Source organism: Phocoena phocoena, chromosome 11 (assembly GCF_963924675.1).
Source record: "Phocoena phocoena chromosome 11, mPhoPho1.1, whole genome shotgun sequence".
Classification (NCBI taxonomy): domain Eukaryota; kingdom Metazoa; phylum Chordata; class Mammalia; order Artiodactyla; family Phocoenidae; genus Phocoena; species Phocoena phocoena.
This window is the reverse complement of record NC_089229.1, coordinates 96,944,907-96,959,302: the sequence shown is the minus strand read 5'-3', so window position 1 is coordinate 96,959,302 and position 14,396 is coordinate 96,944,907. Positions and strand designations below refer to the sequence as shown.

At 43.9% G+C, this 14,396-nt stretch overlaps 1 protein-coding gene across 1 annotated transcript in view; it reads right to left on the bottom strand.

The window, feature by feature from the left end:
• Window positions 1-14,396, bottom strand: part of ANO2 (anoctamin 2) — a 318,802-nt gene that overhangs the window by 47,054 nt on the left and 257,352 nt on the right. The window contains exons 19-20 of the mRNA XM_065886527.1: window positions 12,292-12,349; window positions 11,913-12,013 (exon numbers count right to left, since the gene is read on the bottom strand). Coding sequence (XP_065742599.1) covers window positions 11,913-12,013; window positions 12,292-12,349 — 159 coding nt within the window. The remainder of the gene's footprint in view (window positions 1-11,912; window positions 12,014-12,291; window positions 12,350-14,396) is intronic.

The following is a 14,396-nucleotide window of genomic DNA, read 5'->3' as shown; positions in this document are numbered from 1 at the left end:
GTCAGACAGTCACAGCCCCCCATGGGAGCAGTGACTGGTGTAGCTTTCCCTAAAGAAAGGAGTGGATCATGTATATCTGCTAGTGGTTCCAATCAGCCCAAGGAACCTAGGCTCAGCGACCCTTAAGCAGACTGAGAGAGATTTTGGGCTCTCACCCTTGCCATGACCCTGGCATGCCCCAAGACCGGTCAGGCACCACTACCTCATCTTCTCCTAAAGCAACACCTGAGTCACTAAGTGTTTTGATAAACCCGAGTCAGTCTGTTGTTTGTTTAGAAAATAAATCTACATCCAAGGGAACCTGTTTCTTTTTTTTTTAATTTATTTATTTTTGTCTGCGTTGGGTCTTCGTTGCTGCACTTGGGTTTTCTCTAGTTGCGGCGAGTGGGGGCTACTCTTCATTGCGGTGCACAGACTTCTCACTGTGGTGGCTTCTCTTGTTGCGGAGCATGGACTCTAGGCACGCAGGCTTCAATAGCTGTGGTGTGCAGGCTCTAGAGTGCAGGCTCAGTAGTTGTGGCACATGGGCTTAGTTGCTCCACGGCATGTGGGATCTTCCCAGACCAGGGCTCGAACCTGTGTTCCCTGCATTGGCAGGCGGATTCTTAACGACTGTGCCACCAGGGAAGTCCGGGAAACTGTTTCTTTAAACAAAATAATGGCAGACCAACTTGTTATATAGGACAGTGACAGCCTTCTTTCAAGTCACAAATGCAGCCCCCTGCTTTCGCAGCTTTCTTTGACTGCTCCAAAATGCCTGACCTTTACTTGTCTGAATTCTGACAAAGTTTGCACCAGAGAGAGAACACCCAGTCACATGCAGTCTATTTTGTCTCCCAAACTAAAAAAACTAATCTCTGAGGAGATAAGGACCATTTCATATATATTTTTCTGTATTTAGTTGTATACAAATCTTGTGTATAAGTTAAAGAAAAAGAAACAGAGAGCCTTGTGTTATGGTCTGAATGTCTGTGTCCCCTCCAGAATCCATATGTCCTACCCACCAATGTGATGGTATTAGGAGGTGAGACTTTTGAGTGGTAATTATGTTTAGATGAGGCCATGAGGGTGGGGCTTCCACAATGGTATTGGTGCCCTTATAAGAAGAGGGCACCACCAATGTTCAAAGCAGCACTATTTACAGTAGCCAAGACATGGAAGCAACCTAAATGTCCATCAACAGATGAATGGATAAAGAAGATATGGTACATATATACAATGGAATATTACTTAGTCATTAAAAAGAATGAAATAATGCCATTTGCAGCAACATGGATGGACCTAGAGATTATCACACTAAGTGAAATAAGTCAGGCAAAGAAAGATAAATATCATATGATATCGTTTATATGCAGAATCTTAAAAAATTATACAAATGAACTAATTTACAAAACAGAAACAGACTCACAGACTTAGAAAACAAACTTATGGTTACCAAAGGGGAAAGGTGGAGGGGGGCATAAATTAGGAGTCTGGGTTAACATATACACACTACTTTATATAAAATAGATAATCAACAAGGACCTGCTGTAGAGTACAGGGAACTCTACTCAATACTCTGTAATAACCTATATGGGAAAAGAATCTGAAAAATAATAGATACTATATATGTATATGTATAACTGAATCACTTTGCTGTATACCTGAAACGAACACAATATTGTAGATCAACAATAGTCCAGTATAAAATAGAAATTAAAAAAAAAAAAGAAGAGAGCACCAGAGCTCTCTCTCCACATATACACAGAGCCTGGGTCACATGAGCTTACAGGGAGATGGTGGTCTTCATCAGGACCAAACCGGCTGGCTCCATAATCTTCAACTTCATGGCTTCCAGAACTGTGAGAAATAAGCTACCCAGTCGATGCTATTGTGTTACAGCAACTCAAGCTGATGAAGACAGCTGGGAAGGCTCAGACTGCAGTTTTTGTGGGTATAGCTCTGTGGTATCCAATTCTCATTTTTTAATACCTGAGCCATACAAGCCAAGAGATGAAGGCAGTGGTATTCCCTGCAAGCACTCCTGCAGTGTGGACAGTGTTATTCCTGGTTACGTAGCTCAGGGCCTGGCTCTCTACCCTTATAGAATATTCTGTTGGACACTTATTGTTCTCAAATTCCTTTGCTGCTTAAACTAGCCAGAGTGGACTCCAAGGTCTGCTACTAAGAACCCAGGCCAATGACATGAACAAATGCAGCTGGAAATAAAGGGATTAAACCAGTTTCTTTATTGCAGGATTTCTCAGAGCCATTAAAATAATGTGCTTAGTAAATCTCCAAAAGGGAGACAGAGTGTGTGGCAGTATCTTCACCTAACCTTGGGGGGACTGTCTGACGACTGCATCACAGGACGGATAATCTTGCAAGAAGTTTGCAAAGAACTCTGAGCCTGGTACAAACTGTCCATCCAGTCCTGCTAAACAGAACTGGCCCAGCCTATAAGAGTTACCCCTGATCCTCTCTGTCATTCCCTGGCTCTCTGATGCCAGACTAGCTGAAAACACCCCCTGAAACAGATTTCTTTTTTTACAACTAAAAAAGCAATAGAAACAAAAGGCAGAGGGGGCGACATTTTCCTTTAACCTGAAGGTAGATTTTCACCTGTTTCATCCTCTTTTTTGGGTCCAGTGCTCGTGAGTCAGCAGTTATTTTCATGACTATCTCAACGCAAAACCTAATGAAAGGGAGGACCTTGAAGATGGCTGAGGAGTAAGACGTGGAGATCACCTTCCTCCTCACAAATACATCAGAAATACATCTACATGTGGAACAACTCCTACAGAACACCCACTGAACGCTGGCAGAAGACCTCAGACTTCCCAAAAGGCAAGAAGCTCCCCATGTACCTGGGTAAGGCAAAAGAAAAAAGAATAAACAGAGACAAAAGAATAGGGACGGTACCTGCACCTCTGGGAGGGAGCTGTGAAGGAGGAAAAGTTTCCACACACTAGGAAGCCCCTTCGCGGGCGGAGACTACGGGTGGCGGAGGGGGGAGCTTCGGAGCCGCGGAGGAGAGCACAGCCACAGGGGTGCAGAGGGCAAAGCGGAGAGATTCCCGAACAGAGGATCGGGGCCGACCAGCACTCACCAGCCTGAGAGGCTTGTCTGCTCACCCGCCGGGGTGGGCGGGGCTGGGAGCCTGGGCTCGGGCTTTGGAGGTCAGACCCCAGGGAGAGGACTGGGGTTGGCTGTGTGAACACAGCCTGACGAGGGTTAGTGCGCCACAGCTAGTGAGGAGGGAGTCCGGGAAAAAGTCTGGACCTTCCAGAGAGGCAAGAGACCATTGTTTCGGGGTGCGCGAGGAGAGGGGATTCAGAGCACCACCTAAATGAGCTCCAGAGACGGACGTGAGCTGCAGCTACCAGTGTGGACACGAGAGGTGGGCATGAAACGCTAAGACTGCTGCTGCAGCCACCAAGAAGCCTGTGTGCAATCACAGGTCACTATCCACACCTCCCCTCCCGAAGCCTGTGCAGCCGCCACTGCCAGGGTCCCGTGATCCAGGGACAACTCGCCTGGGAGGACACAGGGCATGCCTCAGGCTGGTGCAACGTCACGGCGGCCTCTGCCACCGCAGGCTTGCCCCGCATTCCATAGCCCTCGCTCCCCCCGGCCTGAGTGAGCCACAGCCCCCTAATCAGCTGCTCCTTTAACCCTGTCCTGTCTGGGCAAAGAACAGACGCCCTCAGGCCACCTACACGCAGAGGCGGGTCCAGATCCAAAGCAGAACCCCAGGAGCTGTGCGAACAAAGAAGAGAAAGGGAAATCTCTCCCAGCAGCCTCAGGAGCAGTGGTTTAAAGCTCCACAATCAACTTGATGTAACCTACATCTGTAGAATACCTGAAGACAATGAATCATCCCAAAATTGAGGAGGTGGACTTTGGGAGCAACTGTAGACTTGGGGTTTGCCGAATGCGAGTGACTAGTTCCTGATTTCTATGTATATCTTAGTTTAGTATTTAGAGCTTATTATCATTGGTAGATTTGTCTATTGATTTTGTCACTCTCTTCCTTTATATATATATTTTTTCCCCCTTTCTCTTTCTGTAAGTGTGTATGTGTATGCTTCTTTGTGTGATTTTGTCTCTATAGGTTTGCTTTTACCATTTGTCCTAGGGTTCTATCTGTCCATTATTTGTTTAGTACAGTTTTTAGCACTTGTTATCATTGGTACATTTGTTTATTGGTTTGGTTGCTCTTTTTTTTTAAAATTACTTTTATATTTTTTTATTTTAATAATTAAAAAAAATTTTTTATTTTAAAAACTTTATTTTATTTATTTTCTCTTTCTTTCTTTTATTTTTCTTTCTCCCTTTTCTTCTGAGCTCTGTGGCTGACAGGGTCTTGGTGCTCTGGCTGGGTGTCAGGCCTGAGCCTCTGAGGTAAGAGAGCCAAGTTCAGGACATTGCTCCACCAGAGACCTCCCAGCCCCTTGTAATATCAATCGGCGAGAGCTCTCCCAGAGATCTCCGTCTCAATGCTAAGACCGAGCTCCACTCAACGACCTGCAAGCTCCAGTACTGGATACTCCATGCCAAACAACTAGCAAGACAGGAACACAGCCCCACCCACTAGCAGAGAGGCTGCCTAAAATCATAAGTTCACAGACACCCCAAAACACACCACTGGATGCGGTCATGCCCACCAGAAAGACAAGATCCAGCCTCATCCACCAGAACACAGGCACCAGTCCCCTCTACAAGGAAGCCTACACAACGCACTGAACCAACCTTACTCACTGGGGGTAGACACCAAAAACAACAGGAACTAAAAACCTGCAGCCTGTGAAAAGGAGACCCCAAACACAGTAAGTTAAGCAAAATGAGAAGACAGAGAAATATACAGCAGATGAAGGAGCAAGGTAAAAACCCACCAGGCCAAACAAATGAAGAGGAAATAGGCAGTCTACCTGAAAAAGAATTCAAAGTAATGATAGTAAAGACGATCCAAAATCTTGGAAATAGAATGGAGAAAATACAAGAAATGTTTAACAAGGACCTAGAAGAACTAAAGAGTAAACAAACAATGATTAACAGCACAATAAGTGAGATTAAAAATTCTCTAGAAGAAATCAATAGCAGAATAACTGAGGCAGAAGAACAGATAAGTGACCTGGAAGATAAAATAGTGGAAATAACTACCAAAGAGCAGAATAAAGAAAAAGGAATGAAAAGAATTAAGGACAGTCTCTGAGACCTCTGGGGCAACATTAAATGCACCAACATTCGAATTATAGGGGTCCCAGAAGAAGAAGAGAAAAAGAAAGGGACTGAGAAAATATTTGAAGAGATTATAGTTGAAAATTTCCCTAATATGGGAAAGGAAATAGTCAGTCAAGTCCAGGAAGCTCAGAGAGTCCCAGACAGGATAAATCCAGGGAGAAACATGCCAAGACACATATTAATCAAACTATCAAAAATTAAATACAAAGAAAAAATATTAAAAGCAGCAAAGGAAAAGCAACAAATAACATCCAAGGGAATCCCCATAAGGTTAACAGCTGATTTTTCAGCAGAAATTCTACAATCCAAAAGGGAGTGGCAGGACATATTTAAAGTGATGAAAGGGAAGAACCTACAACCCAGATTACTCTACCCAGCAAGGATCTCATCCAGATTCGATGGAGAAATTAAAACCTTTACAGACAAGCAAAAGCTAAGAGAATTCAGCACCACCAAACCAGCTTTACAGCAAATGCTAAAGGAACTTCTTTAGGCAGGAAACACAAGAGAAGGAAAAGACCTACAATAACAAACCAAAACAATTAAGAAAATGATAATAAGAACGTACATATCGATAATTACCTTAAATGTAAATGGATTAAATGCTCCAACCAAAAGACATAGACTGGCTGAATGGGTACAAAAACAAGACACGTATATATGCTGTCTACAAGAAACCCACTTCAGACCTAGGGACATGCACAGACTGAAAGTGAAGGGATGGAAAAAGATATTCCATGTAAATGGAAATCAAAACAAAGCTGGAGTAGCAATTCTCGTATCAGACAGAATAGACTTTAAAATAAAGACTATTACAAGAGACAAAGAAGGACACTACATAATGATCAAGGGCTCAATCCAAGAAGAAGATATAACAATTGTAAATATTTATGCACCCAACATGGTAGCACCTCAATACATAAAGCAGATGCTAACAGCCATAAAAGGGGAAATCGACAGTAACTCAATAATAGTAGGGGACTTTAACACCCCACTTTCACCAATGGACAGATCATCCAAAAGGAAAATAAATAAGGAAACACAAGGTTTAAATGACACATTAAACAAGATGGACTTAATTGATATTTACAGGACATTCTATCCAAAACCACTTTCTTCTCAAGTGCTCATGGAAAATTCTCCAGGATACATCATATCTTGGGTCACAAATCAAGCCTTGGTAAATTTAAGAAAATTGAAATTGTATCTAGTACCTTTTCCAACCTCAATGCTATGAGACTAGATATCAATTACAGGAAACAAACTGTAAAAAAATACAAACACGTGGAGGCTAAACAATATGATACTAAATAACCAAGAGATCACTGAAGAAATCAAATAGGAAACCCAAAACTACCTAGAAATAAATGACAATGAAAACATGATGACCCAAAACCTATGAGATGCAGCAAAAGCAGTTCTAAGAGGGAAGTTTATAGCAATACAATCCTATCTCAAGAAACATCTCAAATAAACAACTTAACCTTACAACTAAAGCAATTAAAGAAAGAAGAACAAAAAATCCCCCAAAGTTAGCAGAAGGAAGAAATCATAAAGATCAGATCAGAAATAAATGAAAAAGAAATGAAGGAAATGAAAGCAAAGATCAATAAAATTAAAAGCTGGTTCTTTGAGAGATAAACAAAATTGATAAACCATTAGCCAGACTCATCAAGAAAAAAAAGGAAAAGACTCAAATCAATAGAATTAGAAATGAAAGAGAAGAAGTAACAACTGGCACTGCAGAAATACAAAGGATCATGAGAGATTACTACAAGCAACTATATGCCAATAAAATGGACAACCTGGAAGAAATGGACAAATTCTTAGACAAGTACAACCTTCTGAGACTGAACCAGGTAGAAACAGAAAATATAAACAGACCAATCACAAGCACTGAAATTGAAACTGTGATTAAAAATCTTCCAAAAAACAAAAGCCCAGGACCAGACAGCTTCACAGGCAAATTATGTCAAACATTTAGAGAAGAGCTAACACCCATCCTTCTCAAACTCTTCCAAAATATAGCAGAGTGAGGAACATTCCCAAACTCATTCTACGAGGCCACCATCACCCTGATACCAAAACCAGACAAAGATGTCACACAAAAAGAAAACTAAAGGCCAATATCACTGATGAACATAGACGCAAAAATCCTCAACAAAATACTAGCAAACAGAATCCAACAGCACATTGAAAGGATCATACACCATGATCAAGTGGGGTTTATCCCAGGAATGCAAGGATTCTTCAATATATGCAAACCAATCAATGTGATACACCATACAGACAAATTGAAGGATAAAACCATATGATAATCTCAATAGATGCAGAAAAAGCTTTTGACAAAATTCAACACCCATTTATGATAAAAACCCTGCAGAAAGTAGGCACAGAAGGAACTTACCTCAACATAATAAAGGCCATATATGACAAACCCAGAGCCAACATCATTCTCAATCGTGAAAAACTGAAACCATTTCCACTAAGATCAGGAAGAAGACAAGGTTGCCCACTCTCACTGCTATTACTCAACATAGTTTTGGAAGTTTTAGCCACAGCAATCAGAGAAGAAAAAGAAATAAAAGGAATCCAAATCGGAAAAGAAGAAGTAAAGCTGTCACTGTTTGCAGATGACACGATACTATACACAGAGAATCCTAAAGATGCTACCAGAAAACTACTAGAGCTAATCAATGAATTTGGTAAAGTAGCAGGATACAAAATTAATGCACAGAAATCTCTTGCATTTCTATACACTAATGAAAAATCTGAAAGAGAAAATAAGGAAACACTCCCATTTACCACTGCAACAAAAAGAATAAAATACCTAGGAATAAACCTACCTAAGGAGACAAAAGACCTGTATGCAGAAAATTATAAGACACTGATGAAAGAAATTAAAGATGATACAAACATATGGAGAGATATACCATGTTTCTGGATTGGAAGAATGAACATTGTGAAAATGACTATACTACCCAAAACAATCTACAGATTCAGTGCAATCCCTATCATACTACCAATGGCATTGTTCACAAAACTAGAACAAAAAATTTCACAATTTGTATGGAAACACAGAAGACCCCGAATAGCCAAAGCAATATTGAGAAAGAAAAATGGAGCTGAAGGAATCAGGCTCCCTGACTTCAGACTATACCAAAAAGCTATAATAATCAAGATAGGGCTTCCCTGGTGGCACAGTGGTTCGGAGTCCGCCTGCCGATGCAGGGGACATGGGTTCGCGCCCCGGTCTGGGAAAATCCCACATGCCGCGGAGCGGCTGGGCCCGTGAGCCATGGCCACTGAGCCTGCGCGTCCAGAGCCTGTGCTCCACAGCGGGAGAGGCCACAACAGTGGGAGGCCCGCGTACAGCAAAAAAAAAAAAAAAAAGAAAAAAAAATCAAGATAGTATGGTACTGGCACAAAAACAGAAATATAGATCAATGGAACAGGATGGATAGCCCAGAGATTATCCCACGCACATATGGTCACCTTATCTTTGACAAAGGAAGCAAGAATATACAATGGAGAAAAGTCAGCCTCTTCTATAAGTGGTGCTGGGAAAACTGGACAGCTACATGTAAAAGAATGAAATTAGAATACTCCCTAACACCATACACAAAAATAAACTCAAAATGGATTAAAGACCTAGTTTTAAGGCCAGACGCTATAAAACTCTTAGAGGAAAACATAGGCAGAACACTCTACGACATAAATCACAGGAAGATCCTTTTTGATCCACCTCCTAGAAAAAGGGAAATAAAAACAAAAATAAACAAATGGGACCTAATGAAACTTAAAAGCTTTGTACAGCAAAGGAAACCGTAAACAAGATGAAAAGACAACCCTACGAATGGGAGAAAATATTTGCAAATGAAGCTACTGACAAAGGATTAATCTCCAAAATATACAAGCAGCTCATGCAGCTCAATACCACAGAAACAAACAACCCAATCCAAAAACGGGCAGAAGACCTAGACATTTCTACAAGGAAAACATACAGATGGCCAACAAATACAGGAAAAGATGCTCAACATCACTAATTGTTAGAGAAATGCAACTCAAAACTACAATGAGGTATCACCTCACACTGGTCAGAATGGCCATCATCAAAAAATCTACAAACAATAAATGCTGGAGAGGATGTGGAGAAAAGGGAACCCTCTTGCACTGTAGGTGGGTATGTAAACTGATACAGCCACTATGGAGAACAGTATGGAGGTTCCTTAAAAAACTAAAAATAGGGCTTCCCTGGTGGCTCAGTGGTTGAGAGTCCACCTGCCGAAGCAGAGGACACGGGTTCGTGCCCCGGTCTGGGAAGATCCCGCATGCCACGGAGCGGCTGGGCCCATGAGCCATGGCCATTGAGCCTGCGCGTCCAGAGCCTGTGCTCCGCAACGGGACAGGCCACAACAGTGAGAGGATCACATACCGCAAAAAAAAACACCTAAAAATAGAATTACCATACAACCCAGCAATCCCACTACTGGGCATATACCCTGAGAAAACCATAATTCAAAAAGAGTCATGTACCACAATGTTCACTGCAGTTCTATTCACAACAGTCAGGACATGGAAGCAACCAAAGTGTTCACGGACAGATGAATGGATAAAGAAGATGTAGTATATATATATATACAATGGAATATTACTCAGCCATAAAAGAAACGAAATTGAGTTATTTGTAGTGAGGTGGATGGACCTAGAGTCTGTCATACAGAGTGAAGTAAGTCGGAAAGAGAAAAACAAATACCATATGCTAACACATATATATGGAATCTAAAAAAAAAATGGTTCTGAAGAATCTAGGGGCAGGACAGGAATAAAGACACAGACGTAGAGAATGGACTTGAGGACATGGGGAGGGTGAAGGGTAAGCTGGGACGAAATGAGAGAGTGGCATGGACATATATACACTACCAAACGTAAAATAGATAGCTAGTGGGAAGCAGCCGCATAGCACAGGAAGATCAGCTCGGTGCTTTGTGACCACCTAGAGGGGTGGGATAGGGAGGGTGGGAGGGAGATGTAAGAGGGAGGACATATGGGGATATATGTATACGTATAGCTGATTCACTTTGTGATACAGCAGAAACTAACACAGCATTGTAAAGCAATTATACTCTAATAAAGACGTTAATAAAAAACAAACAACCTAATGAAAGAAGTCTTTGTAAGAAAAACCACGTGGGAGGGGAGGGGAAACAATCCACATGAAAATCTGTTCTGTTTCACCAGCTATGCATCCTTCCCCTCCTAAGATCATATATTCCACAGTTCCTTAGAGATTTTCCTAAATGATTACATTGTGTTTCAATCTTTCCTATTCATCCTCCACGCCTCTGTTACTTGTTCACTGGGAGTGAAATGGAGCAGAACCCTGTGTTCCCTGCCCCCCTAAGTCCTCAGCCTGCTTTTGTCTGTGGAAAAACTTTAGCCAAAGAATAAGTTTAATCAGAGAAGTGAGAAAATGCAGAAACAAAGCTGAACAGTCAAAGGAGGACAAGTAATAACAATTTAGTCATTAAGCATAGTCAAGGACCTTTAGTTCTTTCTTAAGGGCTTCAGATAATATTCTGAGCCATATCCTGTGAGCTGTCTTACAGACACTGAAACCTCCACCAGGTGGAAGAAGTTAAGTGCATGATGACCAGACTGTAGCCATGACACAAGCTGCCACAATTCTGAGAACTGGCCTCAAGGAAATGGGAACAAACCGACCCTGGAACTGAAGGCTAACTACCTAAAACAATCAAGATGACGCTGGTCAGATGACCCAGGACCAATTGCAAGATGACGGCCAGAGCTGACTGTGCTGTTTCTGCACGTAGCCCCCTCCCTCCACATATAAAAGCTCTTGCCCAGTGGGTGTAGGAGCGGGGTGTTTTGGCCTTTGGACAGGTGTCCACCCTTCCCCCCCCCAATCCTGGTTGCTGGCATCCAAAACAAAGCAAACTCTCCTTTCCACCAACCTTGCCTCTTTACTGGCTTTCGAGCGGCGAGCAGTCAGACCCCACTTTCAGTTTCAGGAGGACATAGCATTAAAAGTAGGATGGGGCTTCCCTGGTGGCACAGTGGTTAAGAATCCGCCTGCTGATGCAGGGGACACGGGTTCAAGCCCTGGTGCGGGAAGACCCCACGTGCCGCGGAGCAACTAAGCCCGTGCACCACAACGACTGAGCCTGCGAGCCACAACTACTGAGGCCATGCGTCACAAGTACTGAAGTCTGCAGGCCTAGAGCCCGTGCTCCGCAACAAGAGAAGCCACCGCAACGAGAAGCCCACGCACCGCAACAAAGAGTAGCCCCCGCTCGCCGCAACTGGAGAAAGCCCGCGTGCAGCAACGAAGACCCAAAGCAGCCAAAAATAAAGTAAATAATTTTTTTTAAAAAAAGCATGATGCACTTTGAGGTCAGAGGTACCTGATTCACAGCTCCGTCACTTTCTGTTATGGGCACTTAAGCAAGTGCTTAATCCTTCTGAGACTCAAACATCCCGAACTGGATTGGCAAACAAGACTTGTGGGAGGGGCCCTACGTCATGGGGAAGTTACTGGAGAGTGGACAGAGGAGTAGAGAGTCCACCTGTCTTAGAAGAGGAGAGACCACGAGGTCCTGCTGGAAGCCTGGCGCTGCCGGGCTCGGCCCTGGCAGCAAGGAGCGGGGTAAGCGGAGCTCATTACTCACGGGACGCCAATCTCGAAGACGTTGTTCTGGACCAGCTGCTTCCCTAACATGATGATGCTGAGCTGGATGCACAGCTCCATGAGGCAGCCCCCAGGGGCGCACTGCAGGAGGAGGAGAGGAAGGAAGGGGCGGTCAGACCAGGTGGAGCTCGGAGAGGCGAGGGTGTGGACTAAGCCGCTCCATGAGGCAGCCCCCAGGGGCGCACTGCAGGAGGAGAGGAAGGAAGGGGCGGTCAGACCAGGTGGAGCTCGGAGAGGCGAGGGTGCGGACTAAGCCAGCCTGTGGAGGCGGGAAGGATCGGGGCGGGGCGGTGGGGGTGGCAGGGGCACCTACAAACCACTAGCCTAGCCGGGCATGAGACACCAGTGGCTCTACTTGCCTCTTCCATGCGGTAACCGTCAAACACGTAAACGTAGCTTCCAGGTCTGCCCACAAACCTGGAATGGAGAAGTGTGGGAAGAGTTAGGGGAAGAGAGAGGGAGTCAGGACTGCCTGAGGGCATGTCTCCTGAGTGGACCAGCCACTGGCCGATGCTGTTCTTGAAAGGACTGGCCAGGGTGGGTGCTCGTCACCAGGAAGGAGTTCATACCTGCTATCAGCTAACAATCACCCACAACACATAGGGTTCACCTCTTGACTTTTAGTTTTTATTGGAATATAGTTGATTATAGCTGATTTACAATGTTGTTAGTTTTTGCTGTACAACAAAGGGAATCAGTTATGCATACACATATATCCACTCTTTTTTAGATTCTATTCCCCTATAGGCCATTACAGAGTACTGAGCAGACTTCCCTGTGCCCTATGGTAGGTCCTTATTAGTTATCTGTTTTATATACAGTACTGTATGTGTCAATCCCAATCTTCAATGTATTCCTCCCTGCCCCTTACCCCCCGGTAACCATAAGTTTATTTTCTACATCTGTAACTCTATTTCTCTTCTGTAGATAAGTTCATTCGTAGCTCTTAACGTGGTCAAATTCCAAAGGGAGGGGATTGACGCTGGGTCTGGAATGGGGCTGGGGCACTCTTTGTGCGTGTGCGTGTGTGTGTGTGTGTGTGTGAGAGAGAGAGAGAGAGATCATTTCAGAGCCTAAACACAACAAAGTCTGTATTGTCTCTAAGTGCACTGTCCTGCACCTTTTTCCCTCAGCTCGTGTCAAGAATCGGGTTCTGATTGCAATTCCTCCATGAGGGCTTCTGATTTCCCAGAAAATGAAGGCCAAGATGGACTAAAGTTGCAAGTGGAGATTCCTGGGACCAGAAAAGAAAAATCCAGACTTCTTACTGAAAATACTTAGAGGAATGGAAGAAGCCTGCCTCATTCCTCTTCTAAGACCTAAGAGTCTACTTTATTGGGAGGTAAGAAGATTGAGCCGATGGGGGAGGCAGAGAGGTACTAGCCAACCATGGAACCAGAGAGGTCATCAGAAGAATCCCACTTTCTTGAAATGTCATCCCCTCACCCATCTATTGAAATCCTACTTGTCCATTTGAGGCTCAGCTTGACTTTCCTCCTTGGTGAGGTCTCCCTGTCTCTGTTCATAATTAAGTGTTCCCCTAATACTTCCTTTGCACCATTTTTATGGTACTTACTCCAGATTACACTGTGCTGTTGCCAAGACTACCACAATCACTATTTATCAGAAGTGATTTTACACCCAGGACTGTTATATAGTAAAGAATATGACTGGTCACTGTCCCTGATCCCTGGGAGGAGCCTCTAAACCCTTGGAATTTCCTGATAGGAGTGTCTTTGTTATTCATGGTGGGTCCCTGGGACTAGACCTAGGTTTATGCTAATGAGATCACTCAGGATGGGGAGGCCAGTGCCGGAAAGACCAACCACGTGATCAGAGAGTTGTGGCTTTGAGCCCAGTAAAAGCAGCCGGACCTCAGCTGGGGGAGAGGGACTGAAGATTGAGTTCAGTCACACGAGCAATGATTCATTCAATGATGCTTGTATAACAGGACCCCAGCAAAAACTGTGGACACTGAAGCTTGGACAAGCATCCCGGTTGGTGACGCACATGGACGTGCCAGGAAACTGACATGCTGAGGACATCCTGAAGACACGGGAGCTTCTTTGCAGGATGCTCCTAGACCCTACCCTACGTGCCTCTCCCGTCTGTCGCTTTGGATTTGTATCTCTTTGTGATAATAACACCCTAATTTTAAGAATCGCACATTCCAAGCTCTCTAAGTGGTTCTAGTGAATTATCAAACCCAAGGGGTTAGTGGCTGTAGCCAATTGGGCAGACCCATCAGTGGCCTGAGAGCCCCAGAGCTTGCAGTACTGTCTGAGGTAAGGGCAGTCTTGTGGGAGACTGTGCTCCTAACCTGTGAAGTCCACACTAACTCTGGGTAGTTGCCATCAGACCTGTATTGCAAGATCTAAGAGCCACTGGCTAGACATGAAATTCCCTCCTGTCACAGTCTCCAAGTTGAGAGACACAAATTCCTCTAAGACTAACCCTTCAGGGC